This window comes from Pithys albifrons, chromosome 20 (genome assembly GCF_047495875.1).
Source record: "Pithys albifrons albifrons isolate INPA30051 chromosome 20, PitAlb_v1, whole genome shotgun sequence".
Taxonomy (NCBI): domain Eukaryota; kingdom Metazoa; phylum Chordata; class Aves; order Passeriformes; family Thamnophilidae; genus Pithys; species Pithys albifrons.
In genome coordinates this window covers 5,685,907-5,713,636 of record NC_092477.1, presented here as the reverse complement: position 1 = coordinate 5,713,636, position 27,730 = coordinate 5,685,907, and the positions used below count along the sequence as shown (strand labels likewise).

General features: G+C 49.6%; 1 protein-coding gene across 1 annotated transcript in view; it reads left to right on the top strand.

Annotated features, from left to right (window-relative positions):
- The window catches only part of ASTN2 (astrotactin 2), a 314,921-nt gene that overhangs the window by 228,626 nt on the left and 58,565 nt on the right, over positions 1-27,730 (top strand). The window contains exons 18-19 of the mRNA XM_071574082.1: positions 5,957-6,090; positions 7,275-7,423. Coding sequence (XP_071430183.1) covers positions 5,957-6,090; positions 7,275-7,423 — 283 coding nt within the window. The remainder of the gene's footprint in view (positions 1-5,956; positions 6,091-7,274; positions 7,424-27,730) is intronic.

Below are 27,730 nucleotides of genomic sequence, written 5' to 3'. Positions count from 1 at the left end.
GGAAATGGACTCAAACCCCCGTTGTGTGTATTTAAGGAAACAAATGGATGTGGAGCCTGGATTTTTAGAAGACCCGTAGGACCTTGGTTTAATTTGAAAATTGAGTAATCTCAGTCTTTGCTGCAGCCACGGCCCCCTCGCAGCACATACAGCCCAACCCCTGGTGGGGGGCTTGCTGGGGGGCACATCCCTGTGCTGGGGGGCACGTTCCTCTGCTGCTGGTCCCATTGGCTTCGGCAGGAGCTCAGAATGCAGCTGGGACCCTGGCAGGGCTCTCAGTGAGAGCTTCTTCACTGCCTGTGCATGGACCACAGTATGTTTGAGCCAGTAGTGCTGGGGGTCACCAGCTCAGATGGCAATTGTGGCTGGAGCAAAATTCCACATTGTTCCTTTCACCTCTTGCCTATGATCACCCACTGGCCCCAAGGAGCCATCTCCTGCTGAGCAGAGCATGGTCACTGCTGTCCACTTTAGTATCCCCAGGCTGGCATGATGGCCTTGGCCAAGGTGAAAGGTGTCCCCAAGGCCATGGACTCACTTTGGCCCCACACAGCACCCGGTGGCAGAGCTGCTGGAAAACAACAGTGCTCCCTGCACACATGCAGCTTCCCCATAGCAGCCCCTGAAGGCATGGGGAGCCAGTGCCAGGAATTTCTTTTTCCACCACCAAGGCTGACAGGGAGTCCAGGCAAATGGGGACATCGTTTGTGTGGTTGAGGTGTTTTGTTTTTTTTTTTGTTTTGGGGTTTTTTGTTTTGTTTTTGTTTTGTTTTGGTTTGGTCTGGGATGTGTTTCTTTTTATTTGTTGTGGCTTTGTTTTAATACCTGCTAATTGGCCCTTGTCCTCCTCCTCGAAGCCTTAAGCATCCTGCTGCAGCTCCAGCCCACATCCAGCTCTAGTTTCCAGGGGAAGAATGGCCGCATTGTGACGCCTGGATCAGGCTATAATGGGGAGCTTTGTGCCGAGGTGTGAAAGCGGAGCCGGCTCCCCAGGACGGGACTCTCTGCAGCATAAGGGCTTTTATTTCCCCTGCTGCCAGGTTTTACAGTGTCCTCTGCTGCTCCCTCGGATCCCATAAATAACAGAAACCAGGATGCTGCCCATCCTGGGTCCCTTCCAGCACCCTGACCTTTCCGGCAGACCACGGATGTGCCTTCCCAGGATGAAGTGCTGGTGATCCTGCTCCCGGGGGAGAGGCAGCGGAGGCCGGGAGGGTGTGAGCAGCACAGGATGAGATCACCTGCCAACAGCAGTAGGGAAACTTCATCCTCCTCTGCTGTGAACCTGGAGCAGACTTTCGGATGCAAATTGCATGATCCTGGAAAGAGTCTCTGGCCTGGGAAATCCTTGGCCTTCCTCCTTCGAGAGATGTCTAGACTAAGGAGCAGCATTTATTTCCTGTTAGCAGCACTGAGCATTGCTGGAAGGGCATGGAAAGCTTTTCCTTCAGCCACCCTGCCATTATGGTAGCATCCTGTTGAGGCTGTGAAATCCCTACTTGAGCCTAAATCCCCTCTTCTTTCCCTTGATGAACTGTCACTGTTGTTCTTGCTATTCACAGACTGCTTGGAGTCTGTTGCGACCAGAGTCAGTGGCTCTGTGCTGTCAGGTGCCAGATGGAGAGGCATCATGGGGTGACAAGGTTTGCTGGAAGCCAGGCAGCCCACTGCCTCCTCCAGTGGCTCCTGTCTGTGCCCAAGGGAAGGTGGTGGTGGTGGTGGTGGTGTGCAGGCACTATCTCCATCCTGCAAATGGAAGGGGACAGGGTGTCTCCGTTGGCTGCCAAGTCCCTGGACATGGGGTTGAGTCTGTCTTCTGGCATGACCCAGCCTGCTTTCACTCTTCTCCCTCTCCTTCAATATTAAGAAGAAGAACAAACCAGCAAACACTGGGAAAACAGTGAAAAATCTAAACTGAACCAAATTTCCAGCTTCCAGTTCATCTCCACTATCTGCAGCACATCTCTGCCCAGCCTGTGTGTGGTTGTTTTTCTCTGTGTATTTCCTTTTTAATTTTTCCACAAACTGAGTTGTGAACACCAACCACAAAGAAACTTAGATTCACAAAGAAACTTAGCTGGATTTTCATGCCCCATCAGCCATGATATTCTCAAATAAGCACCCAACACATGCCCTTTCCAGTATCCTATCTGTGAACACAAACCCCTGTGGTGCGCTCTGAGTCCTGCAAATGCTGATCTGAAAGGTTCCTTCATGTCTTATAACTTACCTCTCCTGGGATGTCAACAGAAAACCCACAGTCAGAAATAACTTAATGCTTCTCCCTCCATCAGCCAGGTCTAACAGAGGACAAAGGAAATGTTCTTCTCTATTCTGTTGCAGAGCGTCTAAGCCATAAAATGGGGCCAAATGGCCTCCCCCTGAGCACAAATAACAACAGGGGAAAGATCCATATGCAATCGTGTGTAGGATAAATGTGCTTAGCTGATCGTTCGTTTCCCTAATATTTTTTTTTATGAATAGGCTTAGCTTATGGTAAGATGGGACTTTATGGTCCTGTAAGTCTTGCTTGTGTCAAAACAAATGAACTAGCCATCCTAGGGGGGAACTATCAATCCAATATATGTGTGTGCATGGGTGTGGGGAGTCAGACCTATTATACCTTTAAGAGCAAATTAGATGCTGTTCCTATGATTCATAAAGCTATATATCTAATGGCATGACTCGTCATCTAGAAAATAAACGTTTTGAGCCAGTTTCTCATCTCATAAATTTCCCCTCTGGCACTGAAGGACGTAAACTAAATGGGCTGACTCACAGGGAAACAATACAATTTGGATACTTTTAAATGAATGATAAAATTGCCTTAGGGCACAGAGGAGCGTTGGGGTCCCACGGACAGCATGTTTGGGGCTGCTGCCTTTCCCAGCAGATAAGGCTGTTCCTGGGAAGCCCTTCACAATTCCAGACCCTTTTGAGTTTTTACAGCTTGGTGTGACCACCATGATGAGGCATCCAATATAGAGATGGTCATGTTGGAGATGAACTTCTTGTAGGTGCTCTCTCCTGGAAGGCAGGAGAGTGTTTGCTGCACATTTCCAAGCTTGGCAGCAGGGAAGGACAGGAGACATATAGTGCTCACTCCAAGGCAGGAGAGAAAGGTGGTCCTCAGCCACCACAGGTCAGGATGAATGTACCATGTTCATTCATTTCCACCTGAAGCTCTCCCAAGGCCTGCAGCTTCCCATGGGATGGATCTCAGCCCCTTTGCTGTATCCTTGTCCATTGTTCTTGGTCTTCCTGTGCCATGTGGCTCCTTGTTGTGATGGCAGCTGCCATTTCTCTGGGTTTGTGTGAGCCGTCTTGTACATCCTGGGCTACATTGTCAGAAGGAGAAAGGGAAGAGGAGATTTGCATGTGGTTGACACCTTCCCTGACACAGCTTGGGGTCATTTCCTCTTGTCCTGTCACATGTTGCCTGGGAGAGGACACTAACCCCCACATGTCTACAACCTCCTTTGAGGGAGTTGCAGAGAGCAAGAATGTCCCCCCTTGAGCCTCCTTTTCTCCATTTTGAATACTTCCAGCTCCCTTAGCCACTTGTGCTCTAGACCTTTCCCCAGCTCTGTTCCCTTCTCTGGACACGCTCCAACCCCTCAATGTCTTTCCTGTTGTGAGGGGCCCACACCTGGACACAGGACTCAAGGTGTGGCCTCCCCAGTGCCCAGTACAGAGAGACAAGCCATGGACAAGCCCTGGGTGCCTGGTTCCCCCAGCCTGGGCTTGGCATCAGTCAGGATGGAGGCAGGAGCCGGTAACCCGGTTAGTGCACGTAGGTGTGCTCGCCGTAATGAGCGCGGGCAGAGGATGCATCCATCCACTAACCTCGTTTGTGTGAAGGGTGACACAAGGCAGATGACAGCTGGGTACCTGCAGGATCTAATTAAAATGTATGTGAGGCTGGGCAGGCGGAGCAGAGGGGATTGCTCATCCAGCTCGCACTTAGAAGCAGGAAAAAGAAAAACAGGAGGAATTGACTACTGGATTTGGATAAAGGGCACGGATGGGGCAGGTCGGATTTCTTCCCTGGGTCAGGGATGAGCAGGGAGGAGCTGGGTTAGAGGCCACGGAGGGAGTGTTCAGAGCTGGGGATGGGGGCAGCAGAGTGGTGCCGTCAGTGTGACAGCGCAGCCCTTCCTGGGATCACCCAACATCCGTCTTCGCCCACAGTGCGTGTCTGTGCACACATGTACCCTCAGCACAGGGTATTTATCTTACTTCCTAGGGAGAGCATACACTTCCCCATCCATCTACACACACCATTCTCTGTTCCTATCCAGCACAGACCCACCGCTCGCTGCAGACGTGTGTCTGCATCCATTTATCTGGGTGTCAGATAAACTCCTCTCTTCATCCCTCTCTCCAATTACTTTGCATGCCCTTTCCAGCCCAGCGTTTCAATTAAATCTAAAGAACAGAGTAAAATAACGTCACATTTTCTTTCTTTCACATTTTTTTTCCTTCCTTTTTTTTTTCCTTTTTTTCCCCCACTTTTTCCATCTGGAGCAGTCTCTTTTTCTAAATGCCTGGAAGCAGAAAATTTTGCAGACATGAGAGCCTTGAGCCACCTCATTAAAGGTGCTGGGGGTGTTTGGGGAGAGCGACAAAACCATGGACAATGGGAGCCCTGACGTCAGGCTCTATTTATACCTCCTGCTTTCAGAAGCCTCCCCAGGATGGCGCTTTTCCTAGAGTTTTCTGCTGAATGCTGCAGCCTGAGCTGTCCCTGGGCTCGTCAAAGGGCACGGTTTTATCTCTAAGGCGTACCCGGGCAGCATGGGCAGTATCGCCAGGGCCAGGCTTCCGCAGGCAGCTTTCCATTGGAGGAGTAGTGCTGCTGCAAGCAAGGCTGTTCAATGTGGATGAGAACCCATGAAGGTGTTTCACCTCAAAACTATGCCTCTTAAAAGGTCAAAAGCATTACAGAGCTTTGTTTCAGTGGGTGGTGTTTCGGTGTTCTGATTATGCTAGCTGGGCGTTGTAGCTTCACAGGGTTGGGTTGAACATTGGCTCTGTGTGTGTGTTCAGGGAGAGACTCTTCCAAGTCTTCCAAGCTGGAGGTTTAATTACAGGCAAAGGGCAGTGGGAGAAACCACCATAAATCCATGATGTCTGAACTACAGTGAGATACAGAGTGAGGGGTGGCCCATCCTGCAGTGTGGGAATGACACCAAGCACCCCAAGCTCTGGGATGAGCACAGGGAAGACCTGGGTGGCTTTGGGAATACAGACCCCAGCAGGTGAATGCTGTTATTCCAAGGATCCATTAGAATCATTAGGAGCAGTTGGAGGTGCTGCTGGTCAGACTGGGGACAGCCTGCAAGCATTTTCCAGTTGGTTTTTTTTTCTTCCAGGTACTTCTGTTTTGCTTGTGAATGTTCCTTAGGCAAGTGAATAAAGCAGAACTTTGCTTGCAGGAGGAAAGTTTGTATGAATAATAAACCTGTGAGAAGGATGGAACTGCTCTGCCTTGTTGAGAACATAGGAAATACATTATTCTTAGGGGAACAGAAATAGCAGGGCAGATGGACATATGGAAAAGTGGAAGAGTTTCATTTTATGCAGCAGTAGTGTACAGGTACCGGGTGTATGATGTCCATTGTCCCAAAAGGACTTTTGTTTGTGCTCTTTCAGGCTCCTCTACCACAGGAGATCCCATCCATAGGACTGTGCAGATACTCTCCGTCCCCAGTCCAAAAGCAGCACTCAGAGATGAGAGGAGTTAAACAAAAGGGAGGTGAAGGGACGTGCCCAGGGCCATGCAATGAGTCTGTTGCAGAGATGGGGAGGACACAAATCCTCCCCATTTCACATATCCTGATCCCAGGGCTCTGCACACACACCCACTCGTGATGCTCAGCACCGTGCGACTGAGCCACTGGCCGGATTTCACTGAGTGCTTAGCACACATGTTCACACTTTTTGTTCTCATTAGGCCTTCAAGGGAGCCCTGATGAGCTCATACTGGTGCTCGGGGAAAGGCGATGTTATCGAAGACTGGTGCAGGTGCGACCTCAACGCCTTCGATGAGAACGGACTCCCGAACTGCAGCCCTCTCCCTCCGCCTGTGTACGTATCGGTGCGAGCCCTCCTTTGGGTAACAATCCTCCAGTACCAGCCCCTTTCCCATAGGTCATGACGCCCTGGCACCAGCCCCTTTCCCACAGGCTCAGCCCATGGGCACCTCCTTCCACACCTTTGGACCTGAGGGCCGCAGCCCAGCCCTCCTTGCCGTGTGACTGATGCCTTTAGGATATCCTGGCTCTGGCTGTGGCCCTGGAAGGTTTCCTTATAGATTTTCATCACCTGATTAGCAGGGCTTGTAGAATGGGATTTCAAATGCTGAAAGAAATGGAATTACAGTGCAATTCATTGTGGCTTGTCAGAGCAAGAGCAAATCAGGAGCAAACTGATGGGGAATTAGCTGAGAAAGCAGGAAGACTGGCTCCAGTGAGCCACAAGGAGCAGAACACCTTCTTAGTGAGCCAATATCCTTGGAGGGGATTCATTTCCCATCCCGAGTCCAGCAAACATGCTGCATGTTTGGAGCCAGACTCTCCGTATCCCTGCACTTGTGTTGTCATTTACTCCGGTGCAAAGGGAGCGGACGCCTCTGCACTAGCACAGCCAGGAGCACAGAGCTCCTCTGCCTTCATCCCAGCCCACGTTGTTCCTGCTCTGGGCAGCAGCTCCTGCACAGCTGCCCTGCTCTGGCTCTCACTCACACCCGTCAGAGGTTTGCTTGTGTGCAGCTGGGTAAATTCACACCACACCTGCCCATTCCTTCTCCTCCTTCCGCCCTCCCTCGCCTTTGCTCGCTGGCAATGCAGACCAGACTCTCCCTTCCCATGGACTCATGGGTTTCCAGAAGCTGGATCCTCTCCTCTTTTGCTTCTGGGGTGTTGGTCCTTGGTTCCCTGTGGGCTGTTGAAGTTCAGCAGTTCTCCTAGATGATGAAGGTCAGTTTACATTGTATATTTGGGATTGCACGGTTGTAGTTGCATGAGTTTGGCTTTTCCAGGAGCAGGAGGAGGTAAAGGCGCACATTACTGAACCCAACTAACCTTCAACTGGAGGTTCTTCCATGCTTACCTGCCTTCTCTGGCCTTGTGCCCTCTGTCCTTGGGGGTCTCTGTGCACATGCCCATGTATGAGTGTCAGCCCTGCCAGGTGTTGGACAATTTTTAGAGGTAGATTCCTCCCTAGAAAGAAAGCTGATGTCTTACTTGGTTTTTCTTCTGTCTCCTGCCCAGCCTGCGGCTCTCCCCTAACGTGGAGCCCTCCAGCACTGTGGTCAGTCTGGAGTGGCTGGATGTGCAGCCTGCCATTGGGACAAAAGTGTCTGACTATGTCCTGCAGCACAAGAAGGTGGATGAGTACACGGACACAGACCTCTACACAGGTGGGTGTGAGGGTTCATGGTGATGCCTCCTGTGCCCTGCCTGGATGAGAGCTGCTGCTTTGGTGGAGAACAGTGCACAGAGCCAAGGCATCATGAGGTATCAAACCCACTCTGTTCAGGAGAGGTCTCTGGAGGCTTCTGCAGATATGAGTGTTTGAGGGGAATGGGAAATACAAAAATGCAGTGAGGCAGAAGGAAATGATTTGCCCTTTTTGGTCAGGAGGGCTGCGAGTTGGAGTTTCTGAAGTGGCTGTTTGATCTGATCAATCTGAAATGCTACAGGATTGTGGGTGTGGGGGAACATCGCTCAACAAGCTCAAGGGCTTTACTGATCTGTTCCAATGAGTACTGTATTGCATGTCCACCTTTGAAAGGACACTTTCAGTTGCCTTGCACACCTATCAATGGAACTGAAAGCCTTCAATATTTGGGGAGATAATTTAAACTACACAAAACTTCTCCAGGGGAATCTGAAACTTCCCTGGGTTAGAATTTAGTTCCCAGGCTTGTACTGAGCGCTCTGTGCCTTGCAAAGGCTTTGTCAGCAATTCAAGCCATGCTCCAGGAGCTGCTGGACAAGGCGTAGGGCTGTGAAGGATGGGGCTGGATTTGGGTGAGTCAATGATGGATTTCAGAAAATAGGATTTGAGACCTTGACTGATGGCAGTGCTGCATGAAAAGCCAGGCAGAACCTACTGCTTTCTGCTCAAGGATTTTGGATGTAGTTTGTTAAAGAAGCTCATGTGACTTGCCAGGGGCAGCTGGTGGTTTTTACCAGGAGATTTACCTGGGACAGGGCTGTTGTTGGAGCAGGGAGCCTCACTGTATTCATGCAGACTTGCAGGGGCTCCCAGGGAATCCTGACAAGATGTGTGGATGTGTTTCCCTGTTGGGAAAACAGTCTTGGCAAGATGATTCAGAGCAAGATCAAGATTGCACACAGACAGTCCTTAGGTCAGGGGCAGCTTTCTCTGCCTGTGGTGGGGGATTTTTCTTCTCCTCACTAATGTAAGACCCTGTGAGCAAAGTGCTCTGCTGCCATGAGCTGTCTCAGTACACAGCCACAGGGAAGTTTCCACCCTCTCTATTCATCCCAGGCCCATCTATTCTGCTTCTGCAGCATAGATGCCACCATATCCAGCACTTGTATGCTCTAAGAGCTGGCCTGTTTCTGCTGTAGGGAGCCTGACCCCCACATCCTCAGGGGCCTTGGCTGTTTGTGGAGACCCCTGTGAGAAGGAGATCTGGTTCCTGGCTCATACAAGAGTCCTGTCCCACAGGGCCTTTCTGCTACACCAGCATCCACTTCCAGAGCTGCCCAATGTGACCATAGCCCCTGGGTTATGTTTCTCATTTCCCACAATGGAGTAAGGCTTTTTCTTTATCTTGGAGGAGCACCTTCGAGTAATGGAGAAAAAAAACACACCACCAAAGGAGGGGCTTTGTTTTGGATGGGGATTCCAGATTGCTCACACATCAGTCAGGTGAGACCACACCAGAGAAATGTGGTGTTTCTCCTTTGAAGTGGCTGGATCTCTGCCTGGCAACCAGAGTAGGAAATACAGATTATTATTATTATTTTCTTTTTATGACTGCCATGTGTTTGACAGGCGATTGAATTCATTGCAGGGAGTTACCCTCCCTCTCCCAGCTCTGGGGGACTGTTTGGGACAGAATGACCCTATTAACAATTAAAGAGAAAAGCCAATCCTAAATATCTCCTTTTTTTCCTCTGTTGTTTATAACCAAACAACATTCCTGCCTTCATTCCTTTCTTACCCCACAGGCCTCTAATGCCAGATGACTTGGTTCCTGCAAATACCTTCCATAGGTTTGCAGAGGTGCTGACTGCTACAGCTCTCAAAGGCTTCACCCAACCAAAACTCCTGCCCTGGGTATCCCTTCCCCACCATCACCCACCCATCCTGTTGCAGCACAGCTCATCCCATCTGAGCAGCATCCATAAAAACAATAACTCACCCCCAGAGGGGGAATCTTTGGAAGAGGGGTGTGGGATATGATGTCGGGGTGTCTTTTGAGGGATGTTGGCACATCTGTCTTCTCCATCAGTCTCCCAGCTGCTGGCAGGGAGGATCAGGTTGCTCCCAGTGCTGGGAGGTCCATCACAGGTATCTGCAGAGTGTGGTAACTCTGGGCTGGGAGGATCCAGCAAAGCTTGAGCATTCCTGAGGCTTCTGCCATTCATACCTTGGATCTCTTGAGTTTAAACAAGTGACGTTTTTGTGCTTGGGCAGTGGTTTTGTTTGCTTTATTGCAGTTATACCCATTTCTTATTGGGATTCCTGGCACTGGCTGGGGCTAGAGCTGTGCCAACCTGTTCGTCAGCCCTGTGGCAAACTGGATGGTACCTGGCTACTGCCTTCTGTCTTCCTCCTGCCCCACAAAAGCCTCCAATCTCTCATCCTCACAAAAATCCTTGGCCTCCGCCTTGCTCTGCAACTGGAAGATGTAGCCTTTACCTTGAGCCAGAAAATATTTGCTCCCCTTCCTCTTGGAGCAGAGTGAGGAGGGAGTTTTGAGGTTGGTCTAATGTATGTCCCTTCTGCTCCCTGATGGGCTTCTCATGAGATGGTGATGCTGTGGGACGGGGTGTAGGGAGCCAGGAGCCTGCACAGGTCAGCTGCCCTCAGCTGTGGGAGCTTTTTTAAGAGGCTTGTTACTGGTACTTAGGAAAACACAGCCCTTGGCCCATCTGAGGCTAAGAGGAGGTGAACTTGTGTGTGAAACAAACCACGCTTTCAACACCAGCGTGCGGGGAGCGAGTGGCCCTGTGCTCGGGAGCCAGCAGAGAACATGGAGAGCAATTACATCCCAAACTGTTTATTAAAACTTGTGGAAATTACTCATAACTCCATGTGTGTGACAGCTTTGTAGTTGAGTGATGCTCTTTGTTTGAACATGGGGCTCTCGAAGAGGGCACGAGCGTGGGGGTGTGTGTGTGTGCGCGGCTGAGCCCGCCAGCGCATTATGTCATGGACGAAGCAGGCGCTGCACTTGAGAGAGGGAGAGGGAGAAATGTGTTTTACAGGGTGAGGTACAAACTGAAATGGCTGTGAACATCTGGAACTGATATTAGGCTTGGAAAATGTTTTCTGTCACTCCAACACTCCTCTGGAGGAAGGTTTCTGAAGTTAAGAAGCTCCAAAGGGGATAGGGGGGAGGGATGAGGGGATAACATGACTGTGGTGCAAAGTGCTTTTTATGTCTCCATTCTCCATTCTCTAAGCCAGGCTGTGTCCCTGCCTGTGCCAGAGGGGGTATCACTATTGCCCTTTGTGGTGGCCCTGCCTTAGAAGGTCCCCTGGAGCAGCTGATCCCTCCTGCCTGAGCTGGTCCTGCATGGGGAGTGCAGCATCCTCCAGCTCATGCTGGGCAGAAGGATCCTTATCCTTGTTTTAGGGTTGGGAGATGAGGAGCTGAGGTGTGAGGCCTTGTTTGAAAGCTGAAGGGTGAAATCCTTCGGTGGGGACAGGCAGATCTGTGCCTGGTTTAACACCACCTGGACCATTTTTGGAGCCCACCTGGGAGGTCAGACCCACCTGGGTGCTGGAGCAGGTCAGGGCTGCTGCTGAGTGAGCAAAATGTAAGGTTTAGAAATAAAGAAGTGCTTTGAATGTGTTTGGAGCACATTTGTGGGGATGGCTGTGTGATGGATTGGGGTCTGTGGACTGGGCAGGGGGCTGCATCGTGCCTGGGGTGGTGCCTGTGTTGCTGCTGTGATGCTTTGTGGCTTCAAGAGCTCCTCAGTCCCATTTTCAGTGTTCTTTCCGTGATGCAGTTTTTCTTTTCCCCCTCCTGCTCACATCTTTCTGCTCCTGGGTCTGTGAACACACATCTGGGGGGTGGGGGGTTCAGGAGGGGCTGCCATGTGCCTGCAAAGTGGACAGTGAGGAGGCTGCGGAGGGGGTGGTTTAAGGGGTGAGCCATGAGGGTGTTTTAAACCACTTTGCCAGTGGTAAGTCAGACCTTGCACATTCTGGGGTAGGAAAAGGCTCTGCTTACTCTGCAAAGGGGGAAAGACAAGACACAGAATAAAATGTCTGTGCTGAGGTCACGAGATCTGAGCAGTGAATTAAGCTCAGCATGGGACAGTACACACCCCTAAGGAGAGAAAGGGGGTGCAGGTCCTGGGTCCCCCCAGCTTTGTGCCCTGCCCTGTGCTCACTCCTCTGTGAGGACTTCCAGGCTGACCACTCTGCACCTCCCAGTCATTCCTCACCACCAAAGTGGGCAACCCTGTACTCCTGCACAGCATATGCAGTATCTGTGTTCTCGAGCATGAATCCACCTCCTTCTCCTTGTGCTTCACTATCAAAGTGGCTAGAACTGGGGAGATGTAGAGAAGTGAAGTATTACTTGCTGTCACTGTGGTTGAGGATGACAGCAAGTGTGAATGAAGCATTGCCACAATACACTGCTGGCTCTGTGCTGCTGGTGCAGATCACAGAAAGACTGGGAGGTTCTCCCTTTCTCCCAGGCCTTCATCTTCTGTCCTGTTCTTTATAGGCTCTCACACTGTGGTTCCCCCCTTCTTCTGTGGTACTTCACAGCTCAGTGTGTGTTGACAACTGTGTCAGTGTAGTTGGGGACATTGCTGGGCATTGGCTGCATAAAGTATACAACAAACAGCTCACCTGCTTTTATACAGCAGTTGGTTATGAGGCGACATGTCCCAGCAGGACAAGTGAGGTCTAAGCAGACACTCCCAAGGTTTATTATTTCTGATGACATCAAGGGATCCTGGCTGCTCTGGGGTCTCTTTGCAGTGTTTACATTCTGAAAAGGTAACTCTCATCCAGAAGAGCTTGTAATCCTCAAAGAAAGAAGAACAGAAGCACTACTGAGTGAGCTTGTTCAAGACCTCAGAGCAGTAGAAGGTGGAGTCTGACACCTACTCAAAGTCCTCTGGTATACTGGGACCCTCAGTATAAAAGACTGTGGTGTGAAGAGCCAGCAGGAGGGTGTCTGGAGAACAGACTGGGCAGAGTGATGTGCAGGAATGGAGGGTATGGTTACATAAAACCTGTGCACATCACCATGCCAATGTTGCAGACTTCTCTGGAGAGGAGTCTTTGCATACGCATCATGTCTATAAAAGAAAGTGAAAGAGGTCAAAACATAAGGCTCAGTGTTTTGTACACTTGCAAGTTGTGCTCTGAATTGAGGCTCAGGAGTATCTTCTTTATAACTTCCCTCTGTGGTGTTGAGCACAGTTCTGACATGTCTGGATGGCCAGGGCTGTGTGGATATAGCTATGGCAACCATCACTTCTAGACACCCTTTTGTGTGCAAGCTGTGCTGCTACTGCTGTGTGAAAACCAGGGGTAGGCTGGAAGAAGAGGATAAAAAACTATCTGGCCAGAACAAATATTGTCTCTGTAAAGAGTCAGTGCAGTCTTCATTCAACCAGGTTGCACTCTTATTACATGCCTTAAAATCATCTCTATAGTCCTGATTGCCAAGCAGGCTGGGCACCAGACTGGAGTAGCACAGTAGAAGTTGACTCTGCCCTTAGTAAGGAGCTTGAGGCCCAGTCCTAACTGAGTAAATTCATGAACATTGCCCCTACGTCTTCTGCAAGTAGCAGATGGGTAAAGTTGTTTTCAAAATGCAGAGTGCCCTTCTTGAGTGCTGAATCCACTTGTTTGCAAAAGGAAAAATGATTCAAAAAGTAGACTTTGAAGTGAAGGTCAAGTTTTTGGAAGCTGCTTCCTGGGATGTGTTGTGTAATAGCACCAAGCAAGTGCTTAATTTTGGCCATTACCCTCACTGTGAAGCTCTGATTTCTCTCTCACTGGAACAGCTGTAGTTATTTCCACCTACCAGTGTCATTTTTGTATCCTGGAAAGCAGAAGGGAGGTGGAGGGTTCTCAGCTCTCAATCAGGGTTGAGTCAGTTGCTGAAATATTTAATTAATTCACATTTCCATATGGTTGTTCCAGGGTTTTTTATTTTTATCTGCTCAGACACCTTTTGGCGAGAACTGGGCATTATCTTTACTTTCTCCCAAATCACTTTATAGGTGGAGACCTGGGACCGTCTGCCCTTTCCCTGCTGTCTGCAGAGGATGGAGCAGCCTGGCTGGTGCCACGAGTGTGTCATGCACTTCAGGAGCACAGTGTTTGCCAAGGGCTTTGTGCTGTCTGCTCAGAGCTGCCTCTCCCTCAAACTGAAGGACAGCTGTGGATGCTCCCTTCTAGCTAAGAAGGCTTACATGGCAGACTTCTTACATGGCAGTTAATGAGGCCAGTCGTGGAGTTTTTTCACTGGTCTGTAATTTTATCCTTTAGGATTAAGTTTCCCCTGATCTGGAAAAGTCAAGGCCACAGATCCATCTTGTCAGAAAGCTTCAAAAGCCAAGGCTGCTAACACAGCCAGACGGATCACGGCATGTGAGTGCAGAGCAGTGGAACTTTTTCATAGGAGCCTTTATTGACTAGACAGGCTTTTCTAATCAATAAATTGTGGCTGGAATTTGGAGGGAAGCTCCAGTCTGTGTTTGCAAAGCTGGTGCTTGGCCATGCAGCCCTGAGCTATGTGGAAAATACAGGCTGTGGGGCATCTGTGGCTGCAACACAACCCTGCTCTGGGAGGAAACTTTAGGCATTCTCACTGAGGAAAGTATGTGGGTCTTCCCTTTGGATGGGCTCTGAATGACGCCCAGACTGGGATTCTCTGCAAGGGTAGGATCTTCCTGGAGATTCTGCATGTTCCTCTCATGATATCCTGAATAGGATGGGGAATTTGCTTCCCAGTCCCCTGGCTGCTGTTGAGATTTCCCATGTGTTCAGCTTTGTCAGGTGGCTGAAACAATCCAAAAAGTTAGACAGTGTCCCTCTATGCTTCTCTGGAAGGAAATGGGGATTGAAAAGGGATCTGGGGAGGCACAAAGACTGCCTTGGAGCATCTTTTTCTGTCCTGTTTGAAACCTTTTAACCCTGGCACAGGAGGTGCTGTGGGGACTTTGTGGTCATCCTGGGCTATGATCCTGTCAGATACAGGCTCTGCCCTGCCAGCATCAAATCTCCAACCCTCACCATTCCTCACACCCATCCACATTTGAGGGCACATGGTGGTATCAGCCCTTGCCCTTTGGACCTCCAAGGCTAGGCTGGGTACACTGTGTGTCCTGAGAACCATCATTCCCTGCTCACCAAATGGATGGGGGCTCCTCCTGCTGAGCACTGGATAAAGGTGGGGCCTTTCATCCATTCCCCATATTGCTGTGGTGTGAGAGAAGTTCAGTAAAAATGAAGAGGGATTAAACCTCAAGTCAGGGGATTTGCCAATTAAAATAGCTGCTCCTCCTGCAGTTTCATATGATACAATAGAGACCCTCCCCATCTCCCCTGTGACCCCTTCCCAGTTTGTTCAGCTTGCCAGGGATTGATATCTGGCTCTTAGGAGCGAGGGGGCAGCTGGGTCTAGGTTACATTTCATGCTGTTTAGATAGGATAAACCTTTCCTCCCTGTAATTGGGTGATTGGACTTGTGAGCTTTCCCAGATATTAATCTGGAGACCCTAGAGGGGGTCAGATTAGGTTATGGAGACATAATAGGAAATACTGCTCTGGCTAGTTTGGGTTATGGGGATAGGGTGGATATTCTGCAGCATTCCCCTGCTGGATTCCCACTGATGAGGCCTGTGTGGTGGGGTCAAGGAACAGTCTTACCTCAGCATCAAGTTGGCCTGGTCTTTGCTGGGAGCAACTGCCTCTGAATTCTTGCCACCCCTTCTTCTTCAAGAGAACAGGACTGTGACCTCTCCTTTGCTGGATGGGTGGGTGGGTGGTGCTGACCTGCTGCTGGGGGTTGTTCACAGAGGAGATGGCATCTTTTTTTTAAATGGGTGTCATGTCTCCAGGATCCTTGGGATAGAAAAATCTTCATATGCAGAATTGTTTGTGTTTGGACCTAGTAAGATTTTCCTCCTTGCTTACCCATGTGGTGCCAGTCATGGGGAAGGGATCAGTGCATCCCAGCAGGGATCATTTAGAGCAGTGAGCATTTGAGTGCATGAGTCCCACTTGTCCCATGTGAGGAATGTATTTGACGAAAGAATGTCATGTTGATCTAGTCAGAGCCAGTGAGATGAACTTGCCTCTGTGGCTAAATGAGTATTTCAGAGCTGGACTGGTGAGGGATCCTGCACTGAAGCAGAACGTTGAGGTGTACTGGAGAAGGGAGACCCAGCATGTTTGTGCTACAGAGCTGTTTACGGTGTGGGTTAATATCTCCTCCTGTTCCTGTGGGCTGTGTCTGGGAGCAGCTCTGCAGTGCTGCTGGACGTGAGTTCTGCTGATACAAGTCTGACTCCAGGCATCAGTCTGCAACACTCTTTCCAGCCCTTGTTTCTTTTTATTAACAGTGAGATGACAGATAGGGGATGGTCATTAATTTAATAAAGAATGTTTCGGATCACAACTACAGAAGCAAGATCTTGAGGTTTTCCATGGTGGCCTGATGACTCACCCTGATGAAACAGGGTGATGCTGGGATAGGAAATACCCCACTGGAGCTTGGAGCATGGCAGTGGTTCTTCCTACAGAGCAACAGGCATTATATATGATAGCAATAGTCATTCTGCTATCCTTGGCTGGGCTGTCTTTGGGACTGGCCTCCCCAGTATGATGATTGCCTCCACTAAGAAGAGCTAGATTGCAAACTCAGAGAGAGACCCATGCACTCACCGCAGTTAGGTCAATTTGCTGGCTTTAATGAGGCTCACTCCCTGTTTCCCTGGTGCCAACCCTGAACACCTGCTCGGGGTGCCAGTGGAGTCAGGGAACATTGAACTGTGGCAGAGGAACCCCACTCATCACCCTCTATATGGCACACTCACATTAGTGCATGCTCAGGAGGGCAGGTAGCAGCAGCTTGGCTGTGCTGTGAGAGAAGTGCTTGCACAATATAACAGAAAATACTTGGCTTTTCTTTATCCTGTGCTGTCATCTGTGAAAATTGATAAATCTCACCAACTCCATTGTGTGGACTGGGAAATTGAGGTGCTCAGCAGTAACGGCCAAAAATTACGTGTGGACTCTAAATCCAGAAGACCCAGTTAAGAGCAAGGGCTCTAAATTCGTGTACAGTTAACAATTACTGTGCTGGCTGCTCACAAGCTCAAAAGTTCACACTTGGCCACAGATTATTTTCAAATCTTTGTTGCCAGCTCATTTAGAAAACCTTATGGTTGTCATGGTAGATGGAGGGTGTCAAACACAGGTGGATGTGCCCATCCTGCTTGGACACAGTAAGCAGGAGCAATAGCTACCCCCAGGCATCAAGGCACTCATCCTGGTGCACAACTCTCATGGATGGGAGATGGTCACCCCATTTGGGTGCTTTGTGGTGTGCCTGAACCTTGGGGGAGAAAGTGCAGTGGCCGCAGGGACTATTCCTCCTCAGCATCCAGACTTTACCAAGCGTTCTCCCACTGCTCTGCAGCTGATGGAGCTTCCTCTGTTGGATACCCCTAGGATGGTGGGATAGTGTCTGGAAGCACAGCCCCATCTTAGCATCCTGATTTCTGGGTATAAAGGCATGATCATTGTCTCCTTATTTAAGCTAAGGAGCTTTAAAGTCTCCCAGACCTTTTCCAGTCCTCAAGGATGAGCTCAGAGCAGCAGCAATAGCTGCTTAAAATTGGGTGCTGAGACCCTCAGACCTCAAGAGAGACTGTGTATTCCCCTCTCAGGGAAGCTGGGAGGACTTTTGGCCTCTGCTCTGCCTGGCCCCAGCTCCCAGCCTCCCTGCTCCCTCCTGGCCCCAGAGTGGGTGGCTGCGGAGAGACATGCCAGAGCTCGTTGGGAACCGGGCTGGAGAAAGGAGCACGTGAAACAGAGAGATGGCCTATGATGGGGGGCAGACATTGGAAAGCCAGAGGTGGGTGGCTGGGCAGGCTGTCCTCACTCGCTCCAGCTGTGCAGGAGGATTGGCTGCTCGGCATAAGCCTGGAACCTCCACAGCCACGAACAGCTGGTGTGTTCATGGAAACACACCGAGCTGCGCCAGGACTGACCTTGTTTCTGCACAGCCAGGCCAGCCAGCTCCCTTCAGCTCCCGGCCAGGGGCTGGTCCTGCACCCTGGGTGCTGCAGGGAGGGTCCTCTCCCTGAGGGTTCCCACAAACAGGGTGCTGGGGTGGCCTTGCCCTCCACTCTGCACCTACAGTGTGGGCAGAAGATGCAGTGGACACCAGAGATGGGCGGCAGGGTTGGGGATGTGAAATGCCATCTCCCCTGCACCTCTCCAACGAGCTCCTCGAGTACCTGATAGATTCCTTTTATCTGCTAATACAGTCATAAAACAATCCATATCTGTCCATAATCCTGTTAGAGCCTTTGACTCTTGCTCCTGTGACTCCCGGCATCTCTAATTATGGATACTCATGCTGGTGATTAATGACTTGATTCATCTTCAGTGGCATCAGTTTTGCATGTGCAGCCTGCTTTCCCCCCCACCCCCAGTAACAATTTGTGCAAAGGGGAAATAATCCCTGTTAAAAACCAAGAGCACAGAAATACGGTGTTGGCATTTTGCCTTCATCTGGCCCTTCTGCATCCTGCCCATCCTTACACTCATCTCCCCCCAGCCTTTCATCTCTGAGAGAATGACCCTAATTGCTGCATGCTCTTAATTTTCCTGCACTGTATCCCATAAATCACTCAGACTCGTGGAGCATTTTCCTGCTCCTTAACAAAAGGAACGGGATTTTCTCCTCTGCTGCATGTTTTACAGGTGACTAATTGCATCAAGGCACCTTTGAAGCAATGACTTCATCAATTGCTCATCCTGCAGAAGGCATTGCTGGTTATGTATGCCTGATCAGAAGCCTGCATTTATTAGGATTAATTTATTCTCCAATCATTTTTCATCCGCCACAAGGACAGGAAAGTTGAGTGATGTTACTTGCTCAGCTACGTAAGCACGATTTCTTGCCTCATTACTGAGCCTGAGATATTTTTGTTGCACGCTGAAACTTCTCCAAATGAAAATGAGTAATGTTACATCTTGGACAGAAGTGCTTCCAGAACACCAAAGAAATAAAGTTATTTCAGGGTGCCTACAAATTTTCTTTAGATCTTCATCGTCTTGCTTCCTAATTTTGCCCCCCTATTTGTCATGGGGCACCTGGAGAAGAGAAGGCTCCAGGGAGACCTTAAAACCTCTTGCATTCCCTAAAAGTGCTACAAGAAAGCTGGAGAGGGACTTCAGACAAGGGTCTGGAGTGACGGGACAAGTGGGAATGGCTTCACACTGACAGAAGGGAAGAGTTAGATGAGATATTGGGAAGAAATTCTTTATGATGAGTTTGGTGAGACCCTGGCACAGGTTGCCCAGAGAACCTGTGGCTTCCTATCCCTGGAAGTGTCCAAGGCCAGATTGTATAGGGCTTGGAGCAACCTGGGCTGGTGGAAGGTGTCCCTGCCCATGACAAGGGAGTTGGAATTAGATGATTTTTAAGGTCCCTTCCATCCCATCCCATTCCGTGATTCTGTAATCCTATAGGTTAGCAAAAAGGCTGCAGGAAATATACTGGGTGTATGGCTGAGCAGGAGAGGTGTGGAAGGGCTGGTGATATGAAAAAGGATATGCTGAACACAGGCTGAGCATCTCCAAGGAGGAAGAACTATAACTGGTGGGGACAGAGAGCAGTAAACATGGGAAAATTCACACTTCTCTTAGAGCCTGCGGTCAAATTTCTGTGGGAGTAGTGGCTGATAAGAACTGCCAGAAGCCCTTAATTCAGCTGCTAACCTCCCACCCCCAGAAAAGCTCCTCTTTTGGGAAGGAGCGAGCTTGTTTACATCCAGGCAGGAATTTTGCCTCTGCTACTTCCAGTCTGGTGTTCATTTGCACTGCTGGCCTCAGCAAGTGTCGGGGGGCTGGATTTAGCAACATAACTTATGGACCAAATGGGGTCATTTTGAACCAGAATCTGAGTTTAAGACTAGTTTGCAGCAGCTGTGGCAATGCTGGAGTGCCTCACCTGGGTGATGTGCAGTGCTGTGCTGAGGAAGTGCAGGACAGAGGATGCAGAAACGCTAGGGGTGGATGGTTTCTTTCTGTTGTACTGTGAAGGAGTGCACCAAGGCACCAAGGGGCTGGAAAAGTGTTTGTGCAGCACTGAGGAGCTCAGGTTTGGCAAGAGACCAGAGAAAAGTAGGTGACTACTTGGGAGAGGTTGGAGAGAGGGCAGCTCTGGTCCTGGGAGACATATCAAAGCCTAGGACTGTACCAAGATATGCTTATTTTATTTTGCTACAGCAAGCTGGCAAGATATCAGCTGTTTTGATGGCAAATCTGCTGTTTTGTGGGATGTCCAGCCTTGGTTCATGTCCTGAGTATTGGGAATGACTATAGAGCCCTGATCCCTGATTGGAATCAAGTCCCATGGTCCTGGTCTCCCTCTGACCCTATGGTGAGGGCTTGGGTTTGAGTGGACTAAAAGAAGTCAGGGTGGACTAAGAGGGCATGCTGGCAAAAAAACATGGCAAGGAGCAGAGGATGCTGGTAACTGTGGGTCCTTGCCTACAGAGGGGGCTCCTTCACTGCCCAAGGCCATGCGGGCTGGGAAGGCAGCAGAAGGGATGCAGAGGCTGCCAGCTGACCTTTCTCAAACAGTTCATGGGTTTCCAGAGCAGCCGAGGTGTCAGCGGTGTAGAGCAGTCACAGCTTCGCAGTCGCTGGAGGAGGAAGGCAGGGGGCACTCGAAAGGGGAGGAAAAGGCTCCATCCTGGAAGGGTGGAAACCTCCCAACCCATTAACTGTTTCTCCGCAGAGAGCGATGGAAAGCAAACAAGGGGCTGCTTTCCTCCTGCTCCCATCCCTCCTCTCTTCTACCCCTGCCTTTTCCTACTGCCTCTTGTAAAGGCAAGACCTGGGATATTGAGGATTTAGGTAAAATATCAGCTGTGCCCCACCAAGCCGAGCAGCCCTGCACAGTGCGGTGTGCTGGAAAGCAAAGCCTCAGCACACAGAGCCTCGGCATCCCCAGGGTTGTGTCTCCATGCAAAGCCCTCTGCTTTGATGAACTCTCTGCAATCAGGTTTAATTAGTAGGCAGGGACCCCCAGAAAAACCTCTTCCATCCCTTTTTCAAGCAGCATGTAGCGGGGTGCTCTGTGCTGTCAGATCTTGCTGAAAGCACGTTTGTCTCAAGCAAGGAAAGGGGCCGAGTTTTTCCGCCACAGCCTAAAACTGAGACACTTTCCCTCACGGATGACAAAGCTCGGGAGTAAATTAGCAGGCAGAGTCTGTGAAAGGAAATGTTTCCTTAAACGTTTCCATAAAAGCTAATTGGCCTGTAAGAGCAGCATACCTGTGGGCTGCTGCCTCCCGGGGTTCAGGGCTCGGGGAATCTATTCCTGGCTTGACTAATAATTTTCAGTGTGACTTTGAGCAGGTCATTTCAGTTCTTTGTGCCTTGGTTTCCCTCCCTCTGAAATGAGAAGAATACTCCTTTTCAGAGCACTGATAAGGTTTAAGCACTAAAATTTTATTACTCTGTTGAAGATCCTTGGCAAAGGGATATTATGCAGATAGAAGGTTAATGATGATGATGGGGAGAGAATAAAAGAAGAAATTGCTGTTTTATTTTTATTTTGTTCTTTAAATGATGTTTAATAGCCAGTTTTCGATTGAGGAATAAAACCCAGTCCCCTGTGACCACCAAATTATCTTGCAAATACTGTTCTGTGTGCTCTTACAGCTTGCAGAGAGAATGAGGAGCCATACTCCTTTCTCTCCTTGTAGGAGCAATCAGCAAAATGTGTCTTCTCCAGCGAGAGATTTTCTTTTCCCAGTTAGAAAGCTTTTCTGGCTTCATGGCTAATTTGAGAGAACTTCCCAAGAGGCCTCCACCCAGTCTCTGTTAGGGCCTGATGGTCCCTGCTGGGGTGATGCACCAGCTGTGGTGTGTTTGGGGCAGCCCATGGACTGAGCCGATGGAGGGCCAAGCAGGACTTTAGCTCTGCCAGAGGGAATCAAAGGCTGAAGTGAGTCATTATCCCCATGCCCTCCTTTCCAGAAGAATTTCTGAGCAAGCACATCCCACCCCTGTGATAACCAGGAGAGCCAAGGTGTCTGTTCCAGGTGAAGAGCCTCTTAGAGTTCACAGCCATTCTGAGGACTGGGAGGGCTCCCACCAGCCCCTCTCTGACCCCACAGAGCTCTGCCCCAGCAGCAGCACTGGCCACCCCAGTTGTCATCCTCACCACAGCCACCGTGGGCTGTAAATGTGAACCACAGCGGAACCCGGCGCAGTCTGCGGCCGAACATTTGCTTATTTATCCCTTTCTTTCATTTGTTTTTTTCAAAAACATCAGCTGTGTCAAGAATGCCGTGTTTGTCACCCCAGACTATTACAAAACTTAAGGTCAAATTCATGGTATAATTGTGGCTGGGGAAAAGGACAGTATAGATGTGTTGGTCCCTGGTGAGTGAAGTGGGGGGGCTGGAGGATGCTGTCTCCTCTTTTTCCACCGGTTGTGGGTGAGAGGTTGCCATCCTGTTGGTAATTTCCAACCATGGAATGGAGGCTGCATCTGTGAAGATGCACTCTTGGTGCTTGTGCTCTCTTTTTCCTGCTGAGTTCCACTTTGGAGAAATATTTAGTGAGATGTGGTTTGTTAGGGGAGGTATTAGCTCTTGTTTGGCCAACTCATACACCTGGAGAAGAAAACATGGGAAGAAGGACCAATTTTTGGACTCACAGTCCTCTGTCAGTCAGCAGCCAATCCCAAACACCATTCCCCTCCCCATCTCATGGTCCAGTGGTTCATTTGGGAGATGTGAGACCTCTGCCTATGTTTCCTGTCTCCTCACACATGATCATACCCCTCTGGTTGCCCACACAACCCAGCGCCGCTCTCTTTGGAGGCTCTCACTGGCAGAGTTCTGGTGCCTGTTCACCATCTGCCCACACCAGGAGCTGAGGACTTGGGAAAACGAGAGCTTGGGGCTTTGTACTGGCTCTTTTCTGGGGGAAGAATCCCACCCCAGAGCCTGTATTAGGATCATAGGACAGTTTGGGTTCAAAGGGACCTTCAAAGATCATCTAGTGCAATTCCCCTGCAGTGAGCAGAGACATCTTCAACTAGATCAGGCTTCTCAGAACTCCATCATTCAACCCAAAAGTACTGGTTGATCATTTTTTCCCTCTGCTGTTGACCTTTTGAATATCTCCAAGTTTCTTACCAGCATTTTCAATTTAAATGCCTATACAAGAGGCTTCTAGATAAGGATCTTCATACTGTTCCTATCCCCTTGTCATGTTTTCTCAGAGCTTTCTCCCAAAGCTTCTGCATATACAGACAGGCAGTTTTCTCCTCATCCCCACTCCTCTCTCCCTCACTCCTTCATCTCTATCTGGATTCTCCTGGCTGTGCCTGGGAGGTGTTCAGCTCTTGTATCAAGGTCTGTGCTGGGGAAGGGGCCCTGAACCCACTAACCCTCTCACCTTGGTAAACCTTGATAAACCCACCTCACCACCATGAAAGTCATGGTGAATTTGTTGAAGACATGGGTTGGTTTGGGTTTTTTTGCCATCTGTGTCTGTACAGAGCTGATGTGAGACTGTGATGGTGACAGTATTTCACAGCATATCTTGAGTTGGAAGGGACCCATAAGGATCGTTGAGTCCAACTCTCTGAAGCAGGAGTTGTCTGCTCATATTTATGCATATAGAATCTCTCCCAACAAGATCCTAATCTCTCTTGGGACCTCGAGGTGCTGCTGCAAGATGAAACAATCGATACCACTGCCCAGCAAAAGGTCACGTTGCATCAGTAAAACTCATCTTTGTAGAGAACAGGAGCTCAGTCTGTCTCTCTGTTGAAGAGCCACGCTGCAACTTGTTGCCAGATGAGCTGTTTGGGTGTTTGGTTTTTGTAATGAATGATGGGGAGAGGCTGGAGGGAAGATCCCACAAGATGTGGGTTTGCTTCCTGTCCCTCTGCAGCCTCTCTGTCCATGCTCTGGGTCCCCCACTCACTCCGTGCTTATTCATATCAGCAATAAACCCAGTCCTTTTATGACCTTAAGTGATTTTTTAGGATTTCTTTTATTTGTGGACCGTGGCTTGGCCTTCTGTCACTATTTGTCTCTCCAAAAAAAGGATTCTGCTCTTTCAGTGTCTGAGACCAATTTGGAGGGGGCGATATTACCAGTCGGGGTCAGTAAATAGCTCATCTGACTTCATAACACTTAGCATTTAGACAGTGCTTTCCACTGCCAGAGCCCTCTGCAAACTCCCAGTAATCCTCCCTGCACCCCTCAAGTTAGGTAAGTATAACTAATCCCAAACAAATAACTTCAGTGTGGAACTAATGTAGAGAATGCATAAGAGTAATTTAAGGTTTAAAAGAAAACTAGTGGGTAATCTCACAGCAAAATTAGAGAACTAAAAGGGCAGAGAGAAGGAAAAAAGCCTCAGTTATTGAATGTGAAAGGTAAATCAGCCTGGAACACATTTTTAATTTGCATTTCAAGTAGCCAGGAGAGGCTGTAGATATTACAACTACTTAGTGTAGGCTGTTTGGAGTTATGAAACAATCAAAGCTTCAGTAATATGTAAAATAATAAAATTTAAAATGCCCTCAGGTTTAAATGCCTTTTTCTGTATGTTGGACCTTATCAGGTTTTTCATATATTTTTTTTAATCCTGCAAACAATACTGGATTGTATATTTTCTATGTGTTATATCTAATAAACTGCAGACTTCCTCTCCATGGAAGTGTTCAAGACCAGGCTGGATGGTGCTTTGAGTAATCTCGTCTAGTGCAAGATGTCCCTCCCCATGGCAGGGGATAGAACAGGATGATTTAAAGGTCTCTTCCAACCCAAACCATTCATTATTCTATTTACTTATGAGTATCCAGATTTCATCCTCCCACTGCCTCTCATCTCTGATGACTGGGAACTCCAGAAGTTTTGCACACCCTCATTAGTAGCTTCATCAATGTCTTTTGTAATTTGTGTGTCTTGGTTCACATTTTTCCAAGTTCAGTTGAACACTTGCATTTGTCACCAGCAGAATTCATCAATCCATGTTTGATTTGGGTTAAATCTCTGAAAGGGTTCAAATTCAGACTTCTTTTGGAAACTGTGTACCTATTATTGGGTCTAGATGATGATCTACCTCGTGCACCTTGCCTCACGGGCAGGAAATTATGCCTAAAGGGCTTGTGAGGAATCATGGAATAGTTTGGGTTGGAAGGGACCTTAGAGATCACCTTGTTGCAACCCCCTTCCATGGTCAGGGACCCCTTTCACCAGACTAGATTGCTCAGAGCCCCAGCTTCAATTAGAGGCTGAGATTTCCAGTCCAATGGCTCAATGTGCCACCTCCCATCTGCTTTTCAGTGTCAGCCCTGGGTGCTGGACCAGACAGTCCAGTGTCAGCCTTGAGCTCCAGCAAACCAAGTCTCCTGGAAAAATTCATTTGCTTGTATTTGCCCATCCAGGAGATCTCCTTGCAGACTCACAGGTGCTGAGCTGGCAGTTTCCCTGTGTGTGTCCTCTGAGTGGGTCTTGTATGGACTTTAAAAGATGATTTAAAGATTTTAGATTGCTTGCACCCAGGCCCTGTGCTGTGTCAGATGTCGCATGATCCATCAGGGTTTTGCAGAGACATTTAACTGCAGATGCTGTTGCAGGTGCAAAAACATCTGCTATTGCAGATGCAAACCAAGGAGCTATCAAGGAGCTATAGAACATCATAAGTGCTTTTTTACAGCATTTTTTTTTTGGCTCCCAAGCATTGCCCACTGATCCAGGTCTCTGCGACAGAGCCATCACTCACAGCAGTGGTGAGTGCCAAAGCCCCAACTGTCCCCACTGAGGAGAGGATTTAGAATAGATATTAGAAAGAAAGGGTTGTGAGGCCCTGGCACAGGTTACCCAGAGAAGCTGTGGCTGCCCCATCCCTGGAACTGTCCAAGGCCAGGTTGGATGGGGCTTGGAGCAACCTGGGCTAGTGGAAGGTGTCCCTGCCCATGGCAGGGGGCTTGGAATGAGCTGAGCTTGAAGGTTCCTCCCAAACCAAACCAGTCTGTGATTCTGTGATGTGATCCTGATGTAGAACCTTGGATAAATGTTGGCAAGACTGGGAGCAGTGCAAGGCAGGACTAAGATGTTCTGGAAAGGTCCTGGCATGTGAGAGGACACCAGAGGGGCATGGGGAAGCTGGGAGTCCCAGCTGGAGCATCTCAGAAGTGGAGACTAAGCTATGGTCCACTTCAGGCTGAGCTGTTAGCAGCACTGCAGAGAATAGTCTCCAGGGCCCCTTTCCCCTTATTTCCAAGCAGTTACAAATTTACCTCAGAATTTTCTTCCCCTCCATCACCAGCCCCATGTTTTAAAACGAAAGTAATGAATCATGCTGAAGAGAACCAAGCATGACCATTTATTGCAAAGATGAGGTTCAGGAGAGGCAGGAGGGAGCCCACCCCTCCCTCATGCCCTCCACCCTCCCCTGTGCCCACCGTACCCCTCTGATGCAAACTTCTCAAGAAGAATGAATAATAAAGGTTTGGCAGGTCTAGTCACACAGTGTAACAATGAATTAGTGGAAGTATGTAAGGAACATGGCTCAATTTCCACGGGGATGAGGAGATCTTTATCACCACCCCCCAGGATTATCCCATGCAGCACAAAGCTGCTTTCGATGCTGGCGGGTGAGTATCCCCCTTGTATGTCTCACTGAGGTAAAATCAAGGTGATGCCTGAGTTGGGGTGGCCTTGAAGGCCTGCAGGCTTAGCCAGGGAGGGGAAGGAAAAGGTCAGAACAAAGCTCAGGGGAAGGTGTGGTGAATGTCTGCAAAGGTGCAGGCTGGAGATGGAGTGAGCAATAGGTGTTGGGAAACTCCAGCTGTTTTCTGCTCTCTGTCCTTTGACAAGGTTTGGTACCTTTAGATGCCCTTTGACAAACCTGCAGGGTTTGAGGGGGTCCTCAGCCATGGCCAGGGCAGGAGGGTCTGCATCTGGGGCAGGCAATTGAGGAGATTGCATCCTAATCCCCATAATAACAGGACTGCTTTCCCTATCCTCTGCTGCTGAGCTTCACTTCCCCCTGCATTCAGTGACAGCCAAGAAAATGTCCAGGACCCAAGTGTAGAAGTGTTAGCCCTATTGCACAGGGATTTTCATCTGTCTGTCCCAGAAAGGTCTCTGCAGCCCTTCCTGGGCTTGTCCAGCCCAGAACGCCCCTGTTAAATAAACGTTAGGGAAGGGCTGAGGCTTCAGCCTGAGTGTGAGTGCCAGTGCCACAGGATGGACATGACGCTGCTATGACTGGGGAGTGGTGGGAAAGCAATCCCAGCTTTCTGGGCTGATGGGCTCCACGTTCACTGCCCTGGCTAGTGAAGTGCAAAATGGAGAGGAAAAGGAAAAGGGAAGAGCCCTGTGTGCACACCCGCCCCAGCGCAGGCAAGCCAAGCCTGGGGCCAGGCGGCTGGGAGCGAGCGGCCTCTGCGCTTCCTCCTTCTCCACCCTAGAGGGACGTGGCTGGGTGGAGATCTGGCCAAAGCTCCTGTCCTCTCTTTTGCCAGCACAGCTGAACTGGGGCAAATGGTATCCAGCACTGGCGCGGTTCTGGCATCGGCATCAGGGAGGGGTGCTGAGTATCCCTGTAGTGCGATGAGGGCAAGGAAGAGTCCCTGAGTCAGATGGGAGAGCATGTGGGATGGGGTGCTGTGGCTTTAGGGTTTGCAGGGCAGGACTTAAAGCAGAGTCCCACTGTGTTGGATGGGGCGTTGCCTGATCATTCCATGGACAGCATGGGAAATGGTGCAGGGCCAAGGGAAGGGGCTGCTCAGGGCACCCAGGAAGAGAAGAGGGGACCTCGCAGCGCCCTCCAGGAGAGCAAGTGTGCACAGGGGCTGGAGAACACCAGGGTCCTTCATGGGCAGCTAATGGAGAGGGAAGGCTGTAGAAGTCACCCAACCCTTTGGTCCTCCCTCCTCCATCAGCTGGATCTGCCACTCACCATGTTTTTTTCCCACTTTGTAGTGATTTGTCCTGTGATTCCTGTGGAAGTGCAGCATCCCAGTTCCCATGAACAGCCCTGCCAGATCTACTCACCAGGACCTGCCCATCCCAGGCTGGGAAAACTAGGCCCAAAATAACACAGGATGAGCAGATGTTCCCTCTGGGTCACTGCCCACCCTGGGTATCAGGGGCTCCATCAGCACAGTCCCACGTGCTATATGCTGACAAGCCTCATCTTTATAATTTTGAAAAGGCTGTTTCTTTCAAGTGTGACCCTTCACCATCTTAAATATCTT